Source organism: Epinephelus moara, chromosome 18 (assembly GCF_006386435.1).
Source record: "Epinephelus moara isolate mb chromosome 18, YSFRI_EMoa_1.0, whole genome shotgun sequence".
In the NCBI taxonomy this organism is placed as follows: domain Eukaryota; kingdom Metazoa; phylum Chordata; class Actinopteri; order Perciformes; family Serranidae; genus Epinephelus; species Epinephelus moara.
The window spans coordinates 4713314-4728635 of record NC_065523.1 but is presented as its reverse complement, the minus strand read 5'-3'; the positions used below and the strand labels follow the sequence as shown (position 1 = coordinate 4728635).

General features: G+C 38.9%; 1 protein-coding gene across 2 annotated transcripts in view; it reads left to right on the top strand.

Moving 5' to 3' along the window:
• LOC126404994 (apoptosis regulator BAX-like) overlaps positions 1-7353 on the top strand; it is a 10634-nt gene extending 3281 nt beyond the window's left edge. For both annotated transcript variants that reach the window (XM_050068479.1, XM_050068478.1), the window contains exons 5-6: positions 1303-1407; positions 1730-7353. In XM_050068479.1, coding sequence (XP_049924436.1) covers positions 1303-1407; positions 1730-1873 — 249 coding nt within the window. In that variant the 3' untranslated portion in view covers positions 1874-7353. The remainder of the gene's footprint in view (positions 1-1302; positions 1408-1729) is intronic.
• The last annotated feature ends 7969 nt before the right edge of the window (positions 7354-15322 follow it).

Here is a 15322-nt window from a genome sequence, read left to right as displayed (position 1 = left end):
TGACATTCTCTGGCCTTTTTAGCTTGGTTAATGCATATTTTAGATATTTAGCTTACTGTGGCCAAAATTGTTTACAGAAACACGAAGTTCTTCATATATCTAGCCTCCTAAATTTGCTCCCGAAGTGCACCAGATTGATGTATTTTAACTTTAAAATAGTCGAACTTTTCTTCCGGGGGGGCATGCCCCCGGACCCCCCTAGAAGTTCAGAGGCTCTCTCTTTTTTCACCATACCTGTGTTTGAATCACTGCATTATGGTACTTGGCTACAATCAGCTATTAAGAATAATTAAATATGATGTGAAATATGATACACTGATATATTTACTCAGATGTCGCATATTCTTTGAAAAAAAAACAACAACCGAGAAGTCTGAGTATGGAAAAATATGGAATTTTGAAATTCCAAATGTGTAGGAACCCTGATTTTATGCCTCCATGCTGGCGGTAGCCTTGGACAGAGGCATTATATTTTTGGGTAATCTGTCCGTGCATCTGTACATCTGTTCGTCCGTACTTCTGCACATCCCATCCTTGTGAATGCAATATCTCAAGAACACCTCCGGGGAATGTCTTACAGTTTGGTACAAAGGTTGACTTGGACTAAATGATGATCCGATTAGATTTTGGTGGTCAAGGGTCAAAGGTCAAGGTCGCCATGACCTTGCATCAATCTTATTCTTGTGAACATGATATTTCAACAACAGCTTGAGGGAATTTTCTCACATTTTGGCACAAATGTCCACTTGGACTCAATAATGAAGTGATTAGATTTTGGAGTTCCTATGTTCATTTTGACAAAATTTCACACAAATGTCCAAAAGGATAAAATGATGAAGTGATGACATTTTATATCCAAAAGGTCAATGGCCAACCTCACTGCAACATCATAATGTTCTGCAAATATACTTTTCTGGGCATTATTGTTCGATAACTCAGGAACAGAAGGGAAGACATTTGGTCAGATACTGAATGGCGACACTAGTCTTGGGTGTTCACCTTGAAACTGTGTTGATTTTATAGATCTTCTGTGCTGCCAGGTTGAAGACATGTGTGAAGCGTCACCATTTTAGAATTTGTAGCTCTTTCTGCAGCAATATATATGATATTTAAAGCCTTGTCAACTGCCATGGCTTCATATGAGTTTGGACAGACATGGATGTAAACTGCAACTTGACTGGTTCGCAGAGGCATACAAATGTGACACACTAATTTTAGTGATCCAGCAGTGTATTTAGGAATAAATACAGATTTTGGCAACAGCTTCACTATGTGTATGAACCTGTTTTGGTTGTCCATCAGATGGCTGAGGCTCATCTCCCTCAGTCAGTGAGGGAGATCCTGATGTGGACAGTGGATTTTTTCAGAAACCATCTACTGGGCTGGATTCGGGAACATGGAGGATGGGTATGTTGTCCGTTCATGTCATCCATCTTATACCCTTAAGAGCACTTTCCTCTACTATGTTAGTTCTATGTTTAAAGATCACTAAGGCCTTTGTTCATTTAGCCTCACGGTGTGAGATTATACAGCAGTGCAGATAGAACTATTTTTATTTGATTTTTGGCTGGACTGCAGCAAAGTGGGTCCAGCCCGATGCTTGCAAAGTCTGTCCTTGATTTACTGACCTTTGACCATTTAATTGCAAAAATGTTTTCCATACTGATTTCCTGAATTATTTTCTCCAGGGGTGATTATGATGATCATAATCAGAACTGTCTCTCCACAGATCAACAGTTTCTCTGAGCTGGCGGTGGCGTCCATGCAGAGGGTGTCATTGTTGAGCTCTCACACCTACGGCCTCACCCTTATCTTTGTTGCCGGGCTGGCTTTAGGAAGCATCATCACCTGGAGATTGGCCAAACAGCTTTGAGGCACAAGCACACACATTTACACACAAATATTCACAGATACCTGAACATTGGGGACCCAAACCTGGGTCCCCAATGTTCTCAAAAAGTAATTCTAGGCGTTTACCTAAAAGGTGGTATTTGACCTGACTATAGAATGTTTACAGGAGGGTTTATTATTCAGTGTTGTCATGTGACAGCAAAGTGCCCAGCTGTTATGTCCTGAGGGGTATTCCAGAAAGTGGGTTTAGTGAAAACTCTGAGTATGTTAAGCCTGAAATGAGGGAAACTCTGGGTTTTCAGTTCCAGAAAGAGAGGTAAGTCAAACTCAGAGTCAATCACCATGGCAACTGACTCTGTGAACCTAACCTGCTAGCTGGCAGGTTTTTTTAAGAAACCCTGAGTTCACCCTGTCTCCTCCCTACTGCTGAGCCTGAAGCAAACTGTCAGACAGACATGGGTTGTCCGTATGTAGGAAATAAGATCAATATCGAGGCAGAATTAATTCGCAATGCTTTACGCCGGGAGAGGATCTTCAGACCCCGTTCAGATGTGCTGTCTTTAACCAATGAGTATCTGTTTGAATGGTACCGTTTTTCATGAGGCTCAATCATTTACCGGCCATACATATCAAATCTGACACACCACGGACGTGCGCTCTCATCAGTTTTTTTTGTGACTGGTAGCTTTTTATATGATATTGGTGGCCTACAGTACATAATGAAATAGCCACTGAATGAGGTTATTTAAGCTACTTTGTTTAATAAATCAAATATGAATAAAACTAAAGAAAGGTACAGTCATGGCCAAGTCAAATATGCCTTACCTGTTTGAATGATGTTTTTATATTTCATTTTATGCTGCTTTCAAGTGTGTTTTTCCCCTGTGAGATTGCAACTACATGAAAATCAGAATTTATTCAAAACCAATCCACCACTTTTTCATCTGTAAGCTACGATTTTAATTAAGTGTGGTTAAATGTAAATGAATGGCAGGGCTCTCAAGTTTTGATGTCAGTTCAGAGTTTTTATGAAATATATGCCCACATTCGCTGTAGGCATTCATGAGCACCTCCAATTCCACAGGTGTAAAATAAGTTGATCGCTTTTTCTCTCCGGTTGCCATGGTGACTCAAGGTATCGGGGCTCCATTGATGATGGCTTTTTATAGTGGTTGTGCACGTGCTTAAGTCGAGGTGTACCTACTCAGAGTTGACTGAACTAATTCAAATCAGCTGTTCTGGAACCGGATACTCAGAGTTTCCCATCTCAGAGTAAGTCAACTCAGAGTTCAGGATTAGACTCAGAGTTTGTTGAACCTCCAACCTGGAATACCCCTCTGATCATGTCTATGAGATATTTAAAACAATGTAATGTGCCTTTACATTTGTACCTTTTCTAACGTTATCTATGCAAATTTAAAAACTTGAAAGAAACTTTGTGTCACATATTTTTCTAAAAGACGTACTGCATCATATCAAACAGATATTCTCTATGTAGGTTGACGTCAGAGTAAGTATAAGACAGAAAATCCCAAAAATGGCAGTGTTGTCTTTAATAAGGCCCTTTAGGTTCACAGAAGTAAACAGGTGGTAATGTGGTCTTTGTGCCTCCGCACTGATGTGACCATCCTGATGTAAGTGTATTATAAATGTTCAGCCAGCATTTAGCATCACCACACAGGATAGATGCAATTCCTTTATTAAAGTTTCTTGCTTCTCAGCCCTTGCATAAGCCGGGTGATCTGGTCTGTCAGCATGAAAGACGTTCTGTGGAGATTGTTGAAGAAGCTCACTGAGCAAGGAAACACCAAACCAGCAGTTATTTGTAGCCTCGTTGGGTTTTTACTTGTACTGTAGAACAAGTAATGAGACTGTACGTCACAGAGAAAAGACACGATAAAGCTTTTTAATCAACCTAACAAACTGTGATTCAAATGTGATAGATGCAATAGAATTGAAAAGGGAGAACCAAAATAATGAAATCTTCAACAAGCTGTGCTAAAACTTAATTATAATTTTCATGAATATTCAAACGTGTACACTTGTGTTTCACAGTATTTAACCTCAATCGATGATCCCATCAGAATAATGTAATTTATTATTTGTAAAGTTACACATTTGATAGAGTTCGCCCTCAGATTTCTTAATGTACAAGTCTGGCTCCCAGCAAAAGACATCCAGCAGCTAGAATGTCAGGCTGGGGAAATAACCAACCTGGTCCAACAAAAATATGTAAAATGACCATGACCTCTTAACACCGCATTACGTGGTGGTGGCATTTATTGTATTTAATTACATGCCGGTACCACGGAATAAATGGTAATAGAAAAAGTTAATTAGGGTCCTTTGTCGTTGTGGACATATGAATTCCCTGGTTCAACAACGTCAGTGTTTGTTCAATGTTCCAACTCCATAGGTAGTATAAAGAGCATGAAAATCTACATGGGGGGAGGCAAAAGCTTCAGTTGGACAATAGAGAAGGGAATTGGGATAGGGGATATAATGCCAAGCCCCAGTGTACTATTCTCTGTTGTCCCACCGTGGTTATTGGGAGAGATACTTGTTGACAGGCACCTGTTAGAGTGGAAGAAAAGTAAAAGTTTAGATAAAAGCCACGGTAGTAGATACACAGATGAACATTATGCTGAGTATATTAAGATATTCATTGATGCTTCAAAAGTAGACAATAATAGAGTAGGGGTTGCATTCATAATTCCAGATTTCAGTGTAATGTTAAATAAAAGAGTTAGGAACAACTTAAAAGTATTCACAGGGGAGCTATTGGTTATACTTTTATCACAGAAAATGGAAAGAAAATGTGAAACCAAGTAAAGTGTTAATAGGATCAGATTCAAGTAGCGCATTAACGAGTTTTAAGAGTATGCAGTCAAAAGCAAGACAAGACGTCCTGCTGGAGATAGCCCAAGCTGTCTTTAGAATTGAGAGAGCTGGAATATTAGTAAAATTCATCTGGATTCCAGCACATATAGGGATAGAGGGGAGCAAACTGGCAAACAAATATGCACTAGTCGCCACAAAAAAAATTAGAAGTAAATACGACAGTTAAGTATAGTAATGCTGAAGTTTAAAGTATAACCAAATCAGAAATGATAAGGAAAAGGCAAGAGGAATGGAACAGGGGAACTAAAGGTAGGCCTTACAACAGTATCCAAAAGAAAGTAAGAGAAATGAGAGAAACTAGCAGAACTAAAAAAAAAAGAAGATATCATTTCAAAGATGAGATTTGGACACACTGGTCTTAATAGTACACTTGGGTTAATTGATAAACATGAAACTGGTATGTGTGAATATTGTAACATGTAATATGTAATATTTTACTATTTATTGTCCAAAATACCAGCAGGAAAAACAGGAGAAAACTAACAGTATAATCAGTATTTCAAACAGTAGAAATACTATAGTTGAACTCAGGGATTGAAGGGTATGAGGCAATATATATAATAAGACTGTTCCGATCCACCTCCTTTTCAGAAGGTAGCGGTAATGCACCTTAAATCTGTTTGCCAACCGCCATTTAACGTCAGAGAAGAGAAAGAATAGGGAGGAGGCTTGAGTGGTGGTCAAATGAACACCTGACTTTCATGGGAGACCCCTGTTTGTGCCTCATGTGAAACTGCAAGTCAGCGTGGACTTCTTTTAACTTAACATACTGATTTACTTACATCCCATACATAACAAGCATAGTTATTTTAACTGGAAACACATGAAATAAACGTGAGCAAGCAGTTTTGGTGCTGAAAACCAACCATGCCGCCACCCAGGGTTATTAACTAATAAGTTTTTGTTCACTTGCCACTGTGGCAGGTGGATTCCAAAATCTACCGGCCACTCAGTAGAAAAACATTGTTTTTTGACTGATGAGTAAACCAAATCTAGCAGCCACTGGCTGGTGGCTGGTGCAATCTCTAACCCTGCAGCCACTACATAATTTTAACACAATACCTGTTTCAGAGGTTGTGCTTCTTTCCATATTTCTGTGAGATTCCGTTGGAGATACCATTATAAAGAGAACACGGCTCAATGCCACTGTAAAGAATAGACAACCAATGTCATTTTCAATAATCAATTCTTCCTGAAAAGTGTCCGTTTTAACAGCTTAAACATTGAAATAAGTCATTAACCAACATTGTCAAACCTACAGTCAGCATGCTCAGTTATCAGCAGGCATGCTAGCAGATTAGCTCACTAGCCAAGCTTTCCAGATTGCAGTCGTCTCTTGAGTCGACCTTTTCTTAGAAGTCTTCTACTAAATTGGCATACCTCTTTTAGAAACCTGTTAGTAATTGGACGCTGCACCAGATTAGGCTGCGTCGAAAGTCAGTTTTATTTGTATTGCTCAATATCACAAATCACAATTGTGCCACAAGGGGGTTAGGTACAGCATACAACAACCTCTGTCACCCAAGCCTCTATTCAGAAAGGAAAAAACTTGTTTCTGGGAACTCAAATGAAACCATAGTTAAATACACAATTGGAGATCTGTTAGTTTCTGCAAGTGGAGGAGGAAAAGGATATATGTGTAGTGATTTGCACTTCTTTTGAATCCCACACGCACCTTTCAGAAAAAAGTAAGTAATTATTAAAAAGCATTTTGTGGTACTGTTTTTTTTTTTGTATGATTGTGTGGAGGATTTATATACCAATAAGTAAATTTCGATAAAATTTCAATAATTGGCAACAAGGAGAGATCCTCTTCCAGGATGAACACACATGCAATAGATATCGTAAGTACAAATAAGAACATCATAGTAAAATGACAGTATGAGAAATCAGGATGACAAAATTTTAGAAGGACTGGAAACATATATGAATGACAAGCAACTTCCAGGTGCTACCAAACAGATAAGGACCTGAGCCACACAGCCAAGGGTTAGCGGGATGCAGTGGTTTCAGCGGGACAGTTACTAGAATTACTAGGATCACTGGATTAATTGAGACAAAAAAAACAACCCACCAGAAGGATAATAGCGAAAAGTTCAAGCCTAATGTGATCAAAGATTAACAACTACTTGAAAGTTAAGGTGAGAAGATGAGTTTTAAGTTTGTATTTAAAGGCCTTACAGAGTCAGACTGCTTGATGTCACCACAAGTTTTATACCTGGACAAATAACAAATCCAACTCAGGTGTTCTATCACATGTTTAGATTTCATTTATTTCAATCATAGGCTTCCATGTAGTTGTAAAATAGTGGATCTGTAGGTCTGACAAACAAATAACAGATTTTGCTTGATCCGTCATCTCCCATTGTAGCCTGGATCCTGGATATTATAATCAGGGACAAGGGTTCAGTCAGTAATAAACATTTTGAGTATTTAAAGGTGTAATTTCCATTCAGTCACATATGACGCTGAACACTGTATCAGGTAGAAACTGTATTTTGATGTAAGATGTATAAACATAATTTCCACAAAGTTGCCTACAAGTGATGAAACATTCATAACCTACATTATTAAAGAATGAATTCACAAATATCAATAAAAGATGACAATTTTTTAAAGTTTTTTTTTTCTTTTTTTAATCTGTTGCTGCCAGTAAAATGACTAATGTGCATTCAGTATCTGAAACATACCATATGGCTTTTTTCTTCTTTTTAAACCCTATTACTTCTAGTCCTTAAAAATGGTGCTTTTAAAAATGGTAAAATCATAGTGTTAATATAAATTCCCACTTACTAGGTGCGGAGGGAAAAAATCAGTTCACTCAAGTATTGCAAATTTTCTTTTAATGATCTTTTGATCATTTTTTTATGCCTGAATCAATATAATGTAAACGTGGAGGTGGAAAGAAGTTGTTGCTTTTATTGTGGTAATCTACAAGTAATGTGATGGCATATCTGTTTCAAGTAAAACAAATCTGAAGCGAGAAAAGCAGATTATGGCAGGACAGTCCAGGGACATGGACTTTCAGGTCCTTGAATAGCAACTCCAATTCAGCCAGCTGAGGGCAAACTTCCCACCAGATCAGCAAACTGTTGCTGCCTATACACAGATTAGACACAGCCCACTGTGAACCCCAGAGCTGGAGTTTACGCCAGCTTAATTCGAGTTGCTACAGCCGCTACTAAGTCTGACTGCTGAGTTTCCACCTGCTCTGCTCCTGGTGAATAGAATCCTAGCTGTGGAGAGAGGCAAAAGGAGTGTGGGGTGGCTAGCTAGCAAATTCTTGTGTAATTTGTGGTCTGATAAACAGAGAGAGAAAGTGGGGTGGGTGGCTGAGCAAGTCAATGCACTGAGTGCAGTTCCACAATATGGTCAGTTTTACCCACAAATAAATGAATCTATGGTAAACACCGCAAGCTTGATGAGCAGGGACAACTAAATGTAGCAGTTACAGTTACATTTAGAAAGTATGAATTTTTTTATTCATTCTATTGTACATGTAATATATGTTTTAGTAAGTAAGTAAAGTATGTTTAATATGGCACCTTTCAAAGATCAAGAACACCAACTGCTGAACTGGGAAAGAAATTAAAAACACGAGTGAAGCATTGACCATTTTTCTATGCAGTATATGATGCTACTGAAATAAGAGAAAGACTGACTGACATGAGATTTGTATTGTTTTTGGAAATATGTCTCATGATATAGTCTCAAGAAGTGAATGATTTTTTTCCCCTATATTCTAGTGTAAAATTTAACAAAAATAGCAATAAATCATGATATGGAATTGCAATACTTAAAAGTCACAGTACATATCATCAGCACCCAAGTATCATGATAGTTATATATTGTATACATTGTATATATTGTATTGTATATATATTGTATGTTTGTCTGTCTTTTTTAATGGACCTGGAGTCTAAATAAAAAGGTTGATTGATTGATTGATTGATTGATTGATTGATAGTATTAAATCAGGAGATAAGCATATCATCTAAGCCCTACTACTTGCAACCTCTGTATTCCACTTCTGACATTATTTTTAATATGACCGCGAAGTGATGTGGGTTAAAGGATCTCTGCCCTGTGAATTTCACTTCCCAATAAATGAATTGCATTAAGTTAGTGAATAGTAATGCTTTCTAAGTTTTGTAAGTGTGACTTTTTGCAGTTGTTGCCCTTACCTCAGTTGGGGAGAACAATTGCTTTCCACCAAAGATGGAGACAAAGATAAAATCAGGTTTCTCAGAGATTGCCACCATTAAGTGTTTATCTTTCAATTGGTACTTTTTCTTCTAGCAGTTGTATAGCAATAGCAGGTGTATACATTTTCTGTAATGTTAGTTTTTGTTGGTGTTGATTTAATGCAGAAATTCAGAGTTAATATGGAGCTATTGTAACTACAGCTGGTCGCTGTCATTGTGCACTATTGCCCAAGTCAATACAGTGTGATGGCAGATGTTATTAGTCAGTTCTAGCTTTTCATAGATAAATATGTCGCCAGTAAATTACAGTAAATGTCAGTACAGCAATGCCAAATGTATACTATGTGTGTTTGAGGTCCTTTTAAAAGCAGTGTCAGTGTTACATAGTCTGTCCACCAGAGAGTGCTGACAGGTTAACTTGTACACTGTATAATGTTCCACTCACAGCATTTGGTGTATTTCTTATACTCCTTTAAAAACTGAATAGAAAAATGTTTGTTCATGTTTTGTTTTGCTTTTCATAAAAGGATTGTTAAACACAGACTGATTGAATAACAAATTTTAGGTTTATTTTTTAATTAGTCACCCCGTAGGCTTCAGCTCTTCAGGCGTGAACCCCTAATTAGGATTTTTAGAAGGTGAATAATAGTGGAAACACAAGCACAACCAGTACCATTCTTTCCAAAGCAGCATCCCAAGAGAGATATGGGAGAGGTTGTGTCCGATGTAATAAACCCAATCAAACCCAGACTAATGTTGAGCTACTGTCATTAAAACTTGTATATTGGTTGCCTGCATTCCTGTTGTGTATGAATTATGTGATGTCTATGTTTATCGAGGATGTGGCTTTATCTGCTATATTTTTAGTGCTATGATGTGACAGCAGATGAAGTATAATACTTTGACCTCGAAAGAAATTAACTACTCAATATTCTGGTTGTAGTAATGTTTAGTAGCCTACGTGTTTGCACGTTTTTTGAGAATTATAATCTTGAATTTGTGCAATGTCTTTAGTTCTCTTATACCACATCCTACAATTTACAAATGACACAAACCATTGCACTGACATGGTCAGTTGCATTAGTGATTTATGCCTTCAACAATGTGACATTTTGTCCAGTTATTTCAAAAACTCAGATGCACAGTGAGAGTTCTAAGATCTCTAGAGAGCCCTCAAATAGTCTCAGCTAATTGTGTGTTACCGTGTTATGCTTTTTGCGTTCCTTCTGATCTATGGAGGATTTATTATGATATAACAGACCTAATGCAGGAAGCAATATAAGAACGAATATTTAACTGTTTGTATCCACAGTTTGTCCTTATTTTTACCCACGGATTTTTATGATTCACACAATTTTTCTTATTTTTGCTCTTCTCTTAGGTAAAAAAAAATCTCAAATGGTCGAGGTCACTCTTACCCAAATAAGAAAAAAAAGCCACAAATTGTTGTCCAGGGCACGGAAACAAAAACTTAAAATGAGAGAAACATAAAAAGTGCATGAATATCATGTGATCAATTTAGATTATTTTATGTTCAAGAGTAATTGTAATGATTTGATTATTAAATTTGTGGGTTAAAAGAATGATATTGGTCCATTCATTGAAATTAAGTCTATTAAAAGCCTTGAATGATATTGCCTGAATTCGGCGTCTGACTGGTTCACATACTGTACTGCTCATAGATGCTTTTGCCATCCAGGCCTGATGCAGAGAACACATTTTAAGTGATCAGATTGCCAGGAAGACTGATTTGGAAACCATTTTCTTTTCATTTCAGCTACCTTGTGCCCCTCTGCTGACCAGTAGTGGAGCGTACTAAGTATATTAAATTTGAGGTACTTTTAATTTACTTGAGCATAAAGTACAGCTGAGTCTGAGTCTATCCTTTGGATAGCATAAATATCTGTAAAAATTTCATGGCCATCCATCCAACAGTTGTTGATTATTTCAGTCTGAATCAAATTACCATCATTAGAGCTGTGCTGTTAGACTGGCTAATAAATACCAGTGGCAGCTACCTAGGGCTGTAGTCTCCTGGTCGATTATTTGGTTGCTATGCTCTCATCCGACCAAATTCTCCTTGGTCGAATAATCGCTGTGTTACTTTCATAAGGAGAAAAGTGCTACGTCAATAGCTTTCCAGGATTACTCCATTATTTCCTGCAGCGGGGGGACAGGCTAATGTACCTGTGAAAATGGGGGTGTTTTCAAAACACCCCGTTGTTGACAGAAAGTTGAACTGGCCCACCCTCACGCTCAGCGTCGCGGTGACGCAGACCTCCTGCCTGTTTCTGGAAGCTGAAACCATTTCCCTCAGTGGAAACGAAGTTTGTATTTACTTGTATTTAACAGATAAGAAACAATAAATTGTGAAGACAGTAAAGCCTCTACTAAAATAGCATTTTAAGTCGTGTGTGTGATTTATCCTTCAGGGATTTATACTTTGGGATTTATCCAGGCTTCATATGAGCAGAGGAAATCTCTGCTCGTCGATAGGCTAATGTATACCATGTAAAATGCTATAGGCTGGCACTAATAACGTTAGCATGTTGTATTTGCTTGGAAAACGTGTTTAGTATTTGACAGTTGTTTTGTCGGTAAATGTTGTGAGTTGTAATGGAGCCGAATTACGTGCCGTTACCTTTGTTAGATGCTGCTGTTGTCCCTGGTTTTATATGAGAAGAGGAAAAGATCGCTAGATGATAGGCTAATTTACACAATGTAAAACGCCGTAGACTTGTGCTAATAGCATTAGCATGTTGTATTGGTGGGGGAAATGTGTCCAGATAAAGACAAGTGTTTGTCTGTCAGTTCTGCGATTTATAGTGAAGCCAATTTGCGTACTTGTGTTTGAAATTGTCTCTATTAAGCCATATTTAATGTGTGTTTTGAATCAACTATATAAATAAAGTTTGATTTGAACTAAACTTTACAGCACACAACACCTCGTCCTCCACCGCCGACTAGTGTTTTGGAGGTGTAACTGCAGAGTGACACAGACACACCACCACAGACGTAAAAATAACGTGCAGATTCTTGGTCGACTAAAGTCGCACATAATCTTCAACTAATCGATTAGTTGAAGATTATGTGCGACTTTAGTCGACCAAGATTTTCTTTGGGTGACTACAGCCCTACAGCTACCCATGTCCACATAACAAAAATTGTCATAGTGTGACATGGACTGAACCTGTAAGATTGCTGTAACTGTACAGTGTGTACAGGCCTTGGGATAAGAAACTGATCAGACTGCAGTTTACAGTCATTCTGTCACTCTCTCACTTCTCTCTGTTTTTCTTTTAAGAAATCCTCTTCCTTACAAAGTGCACTAAATCAGTCCTGTTAAACGCTCTTTGAACTGAAATAAACTTGAATCCTCCTCCTCCTTCCTGTCATTTTCCTACATTCCCTGTGCTAAGAATAAACTCTATCAAGTTCATGTGTGATTTGGCTTAACATAATTATAGCCTACCCTACACTGCTACCTCTCTCTTTATTCTTCTGTCTCCCTGTGTCTCTCTCGTCATCTCTCTCTCTCTCTCTCACTCCGTGGTGTCTCTTGTGGTCCCTATAAACGGTAGATAATTAGCAGGGAAGGGTAGTTTTATTAATTAGCCAGTAAGAAGGGATGAGCAAAAGAGGGATTGATTGATGGATAGAAGGATGGAGGAGAGGTGTTGAGCTTACAGAAAGTCAGACTGTTCGTGTTCACTGGTCTTAAAGGTCCACTGTGTAGGAGTTAGGGGGATCTATTGGCAGAGATGGAATATAACATTTATAATTGTGTTTTCATTAGTGTATAATAATCTGAAACCAAGAATCACTGTGTTTTTGTTAGCATAGAATGAGCCATTAAGTAAGACGACCCCCTCTCCATAGGGAGCATACTTGATCTTTCAGAGGGTAGTATTATAAGGTCGACCACAGGGTCCTTGAATGGCCACTAGAGGCTGGCTCCAAAAGCAGATCAGTCCCCATAGACCCCAATGTTAAAACTTTACAGCAGAAATAAACATGTTTACAGCCTGGAACAAAACATGTTTTTTTGGCTCTCATTTCCCTGTTCATCACTTTTTTTTTTTTTTTTTTTGTTTTGGGGGGGGGGGGGGGGGGGGATATAATTGGATATTTATTTTTTCCGGCTAGTACATTTTGTTTTAGTAGTTTTAGGCCTGTTTTTTGCTGGTGAAAATTAGCATTAGCCTTATTACAGTTGTCCATAGCTGTAAATGAACTGTGTTAAGCAACCTAGCAGCTAACGTTGGGGTTACCTCCTTCTGGCCCCAAATATCTTACAATAATATAAAAATCTTATCTAATCTTTATCTGATCGTTTTCAGTTCGTTCATGTTAATGATGAATCATCTCTTCAACAGCACTGACTGGGACATCTTTGAGGACGAGGACCTGGATGTATTTACAGACACTGTGCTGTGTTACATCAAGAACTGTGTGGACACGGTCACAGTGGAGAAACGCATCCGGGTATTCCCCAACCAGAAACCCTGGATGACCAGAGAGGTGAAGCAGCTGCTGAAGGACAGAAACACCGCCTTCAGAGCTGGCGACAGGACTCTCTACAGCATAGCCCGCGCCAACCTGAAGAGAGGCATCAGGAAGGCCAAGGTGGATTACAGGAGGAGGATCGATGACCACCTGGACAGCAATAACAGCAGGCAGGCATGGATGGCGGTCCAGCACCTCACCAGCAACACCTTCATTAAGTATGCGGACGATACCACAGTGGTAGGCTGCATCACAGGAGGTGATGAGTCCGCTTACTGGGATGAGGTGCAACAGCTGACTGTGTGGTGTAGAGACAATAACCTGCTCCTGAACACATCCAAAACAAAGGAGCTCATCATTGATTTCAGAAATAACAAAACAGACATTCAACCCATTCTCATCGGTGGGACCTGTGTAGAAAGGGTCAGTGACTTCTGCTTTCTGGGAGTCCACATCGAGGAGAAGCTGACCTGGAATAAGAACACTACACAGCTGGTAAAGAAAGCACAAAAAAGACTCCACTTCCTGAGAATCCTCAGGAAGAACAACATCAGCCAGAGACTGCTTGTGTCTTTCTACTGTTCCACCATGGAGAGCATCCTCACATACTGCCTCTGTACGTGGTTTGCCAGCTGCTCAGTGGCAAACAGGAAAGAACTCCAGAGAGTCACCAAAATGGCTGAGAAGGTCATTGGGTGCCCTCTGCCCACACTGGAGGACCTTCATGGCTCTTACTGCCTCAGGAGAGCCAACACCATCCTGAAGGACTCCTACCACCCGGGCCACTTCCTGTTTGAGCTACTGCCGTCGGGCAGACGGTACAGGGCCATCAAAACCAGGACAAACAGACTGAAAAACAGCTTTTTTCCAACCGCTGTAAGAGCCCTAAATAACTCTTGTCTGTAATATGTGCAATATACTGATACAACTGACACTACCTCTGTGCAATATTCATCCTGCAATATCCACTGTATATATACACACTACAGCCTCTCTGCACCTTATGTACATACCCTTTTCAATTTGTGCTTTTTAGACTGTGCCTATTTATTGTAATTTTATCTTGTCTTTTTGTGTTTTTATTTTCACAAAGTTTTTATATATTTGCTTTGTTTTTTTGCACTGAATGGCCTGCACCTTACCTTTCGTTGCACTTGTTGCAATGACAATAAAGAAAATCTGAATCTGAATCTGAATCTCTATTAACTAAACTTCAAAAATGCCCTAAAGACATAAAAACCTGGATGAGCACCAATTTCCTGATGTTAAATTCTGACACAACTGAAGTTATTGTTCTTGGCCCCAAACAACTCAGAGATTCTTTATCTGATGATATAGTTTCCCTGGATGGCATTGCTCTGGCCTCTAGCATTACCGTAAGGAACCTCGGAGTAATATTTGACCAAGATTTGTCTTTTAATTCTCATTTAAAACAAACCTCACGGACTGCGTTTTTTCATCTTTGTAATATTGCGAAAATTCGGCCTATCCTGACCCGAAAAGATGCAGAAAAATTGGTCCATGCATTCGAGGCTGGATTACTGTAACTCCCTATTGTCAGGTAGCTCTAATAAGTCTTTAAAACTCTCCAGCTAATTCAGAACGCAGTGGCACGTGTACTAACAGGAACTAAGAAACAAGATCATATTTCTCCTGTTTTAGCTTCTCTGCACTGGCTTCCTGTAAAATCCAGAATTGAATTTAAAATCTTACTGTTAACTTACAAAGCTTTAAATGGGCAGGCTTCGTCATATCTTAGAGAGCTCATAGTCCCCTATTATCCCACCAGAACACTGCGCTCTGAGAATGCAGGGTTACTCGTGGTCCCTAAAATCTTCCTGTTGCGGTCCGGGAGGCAG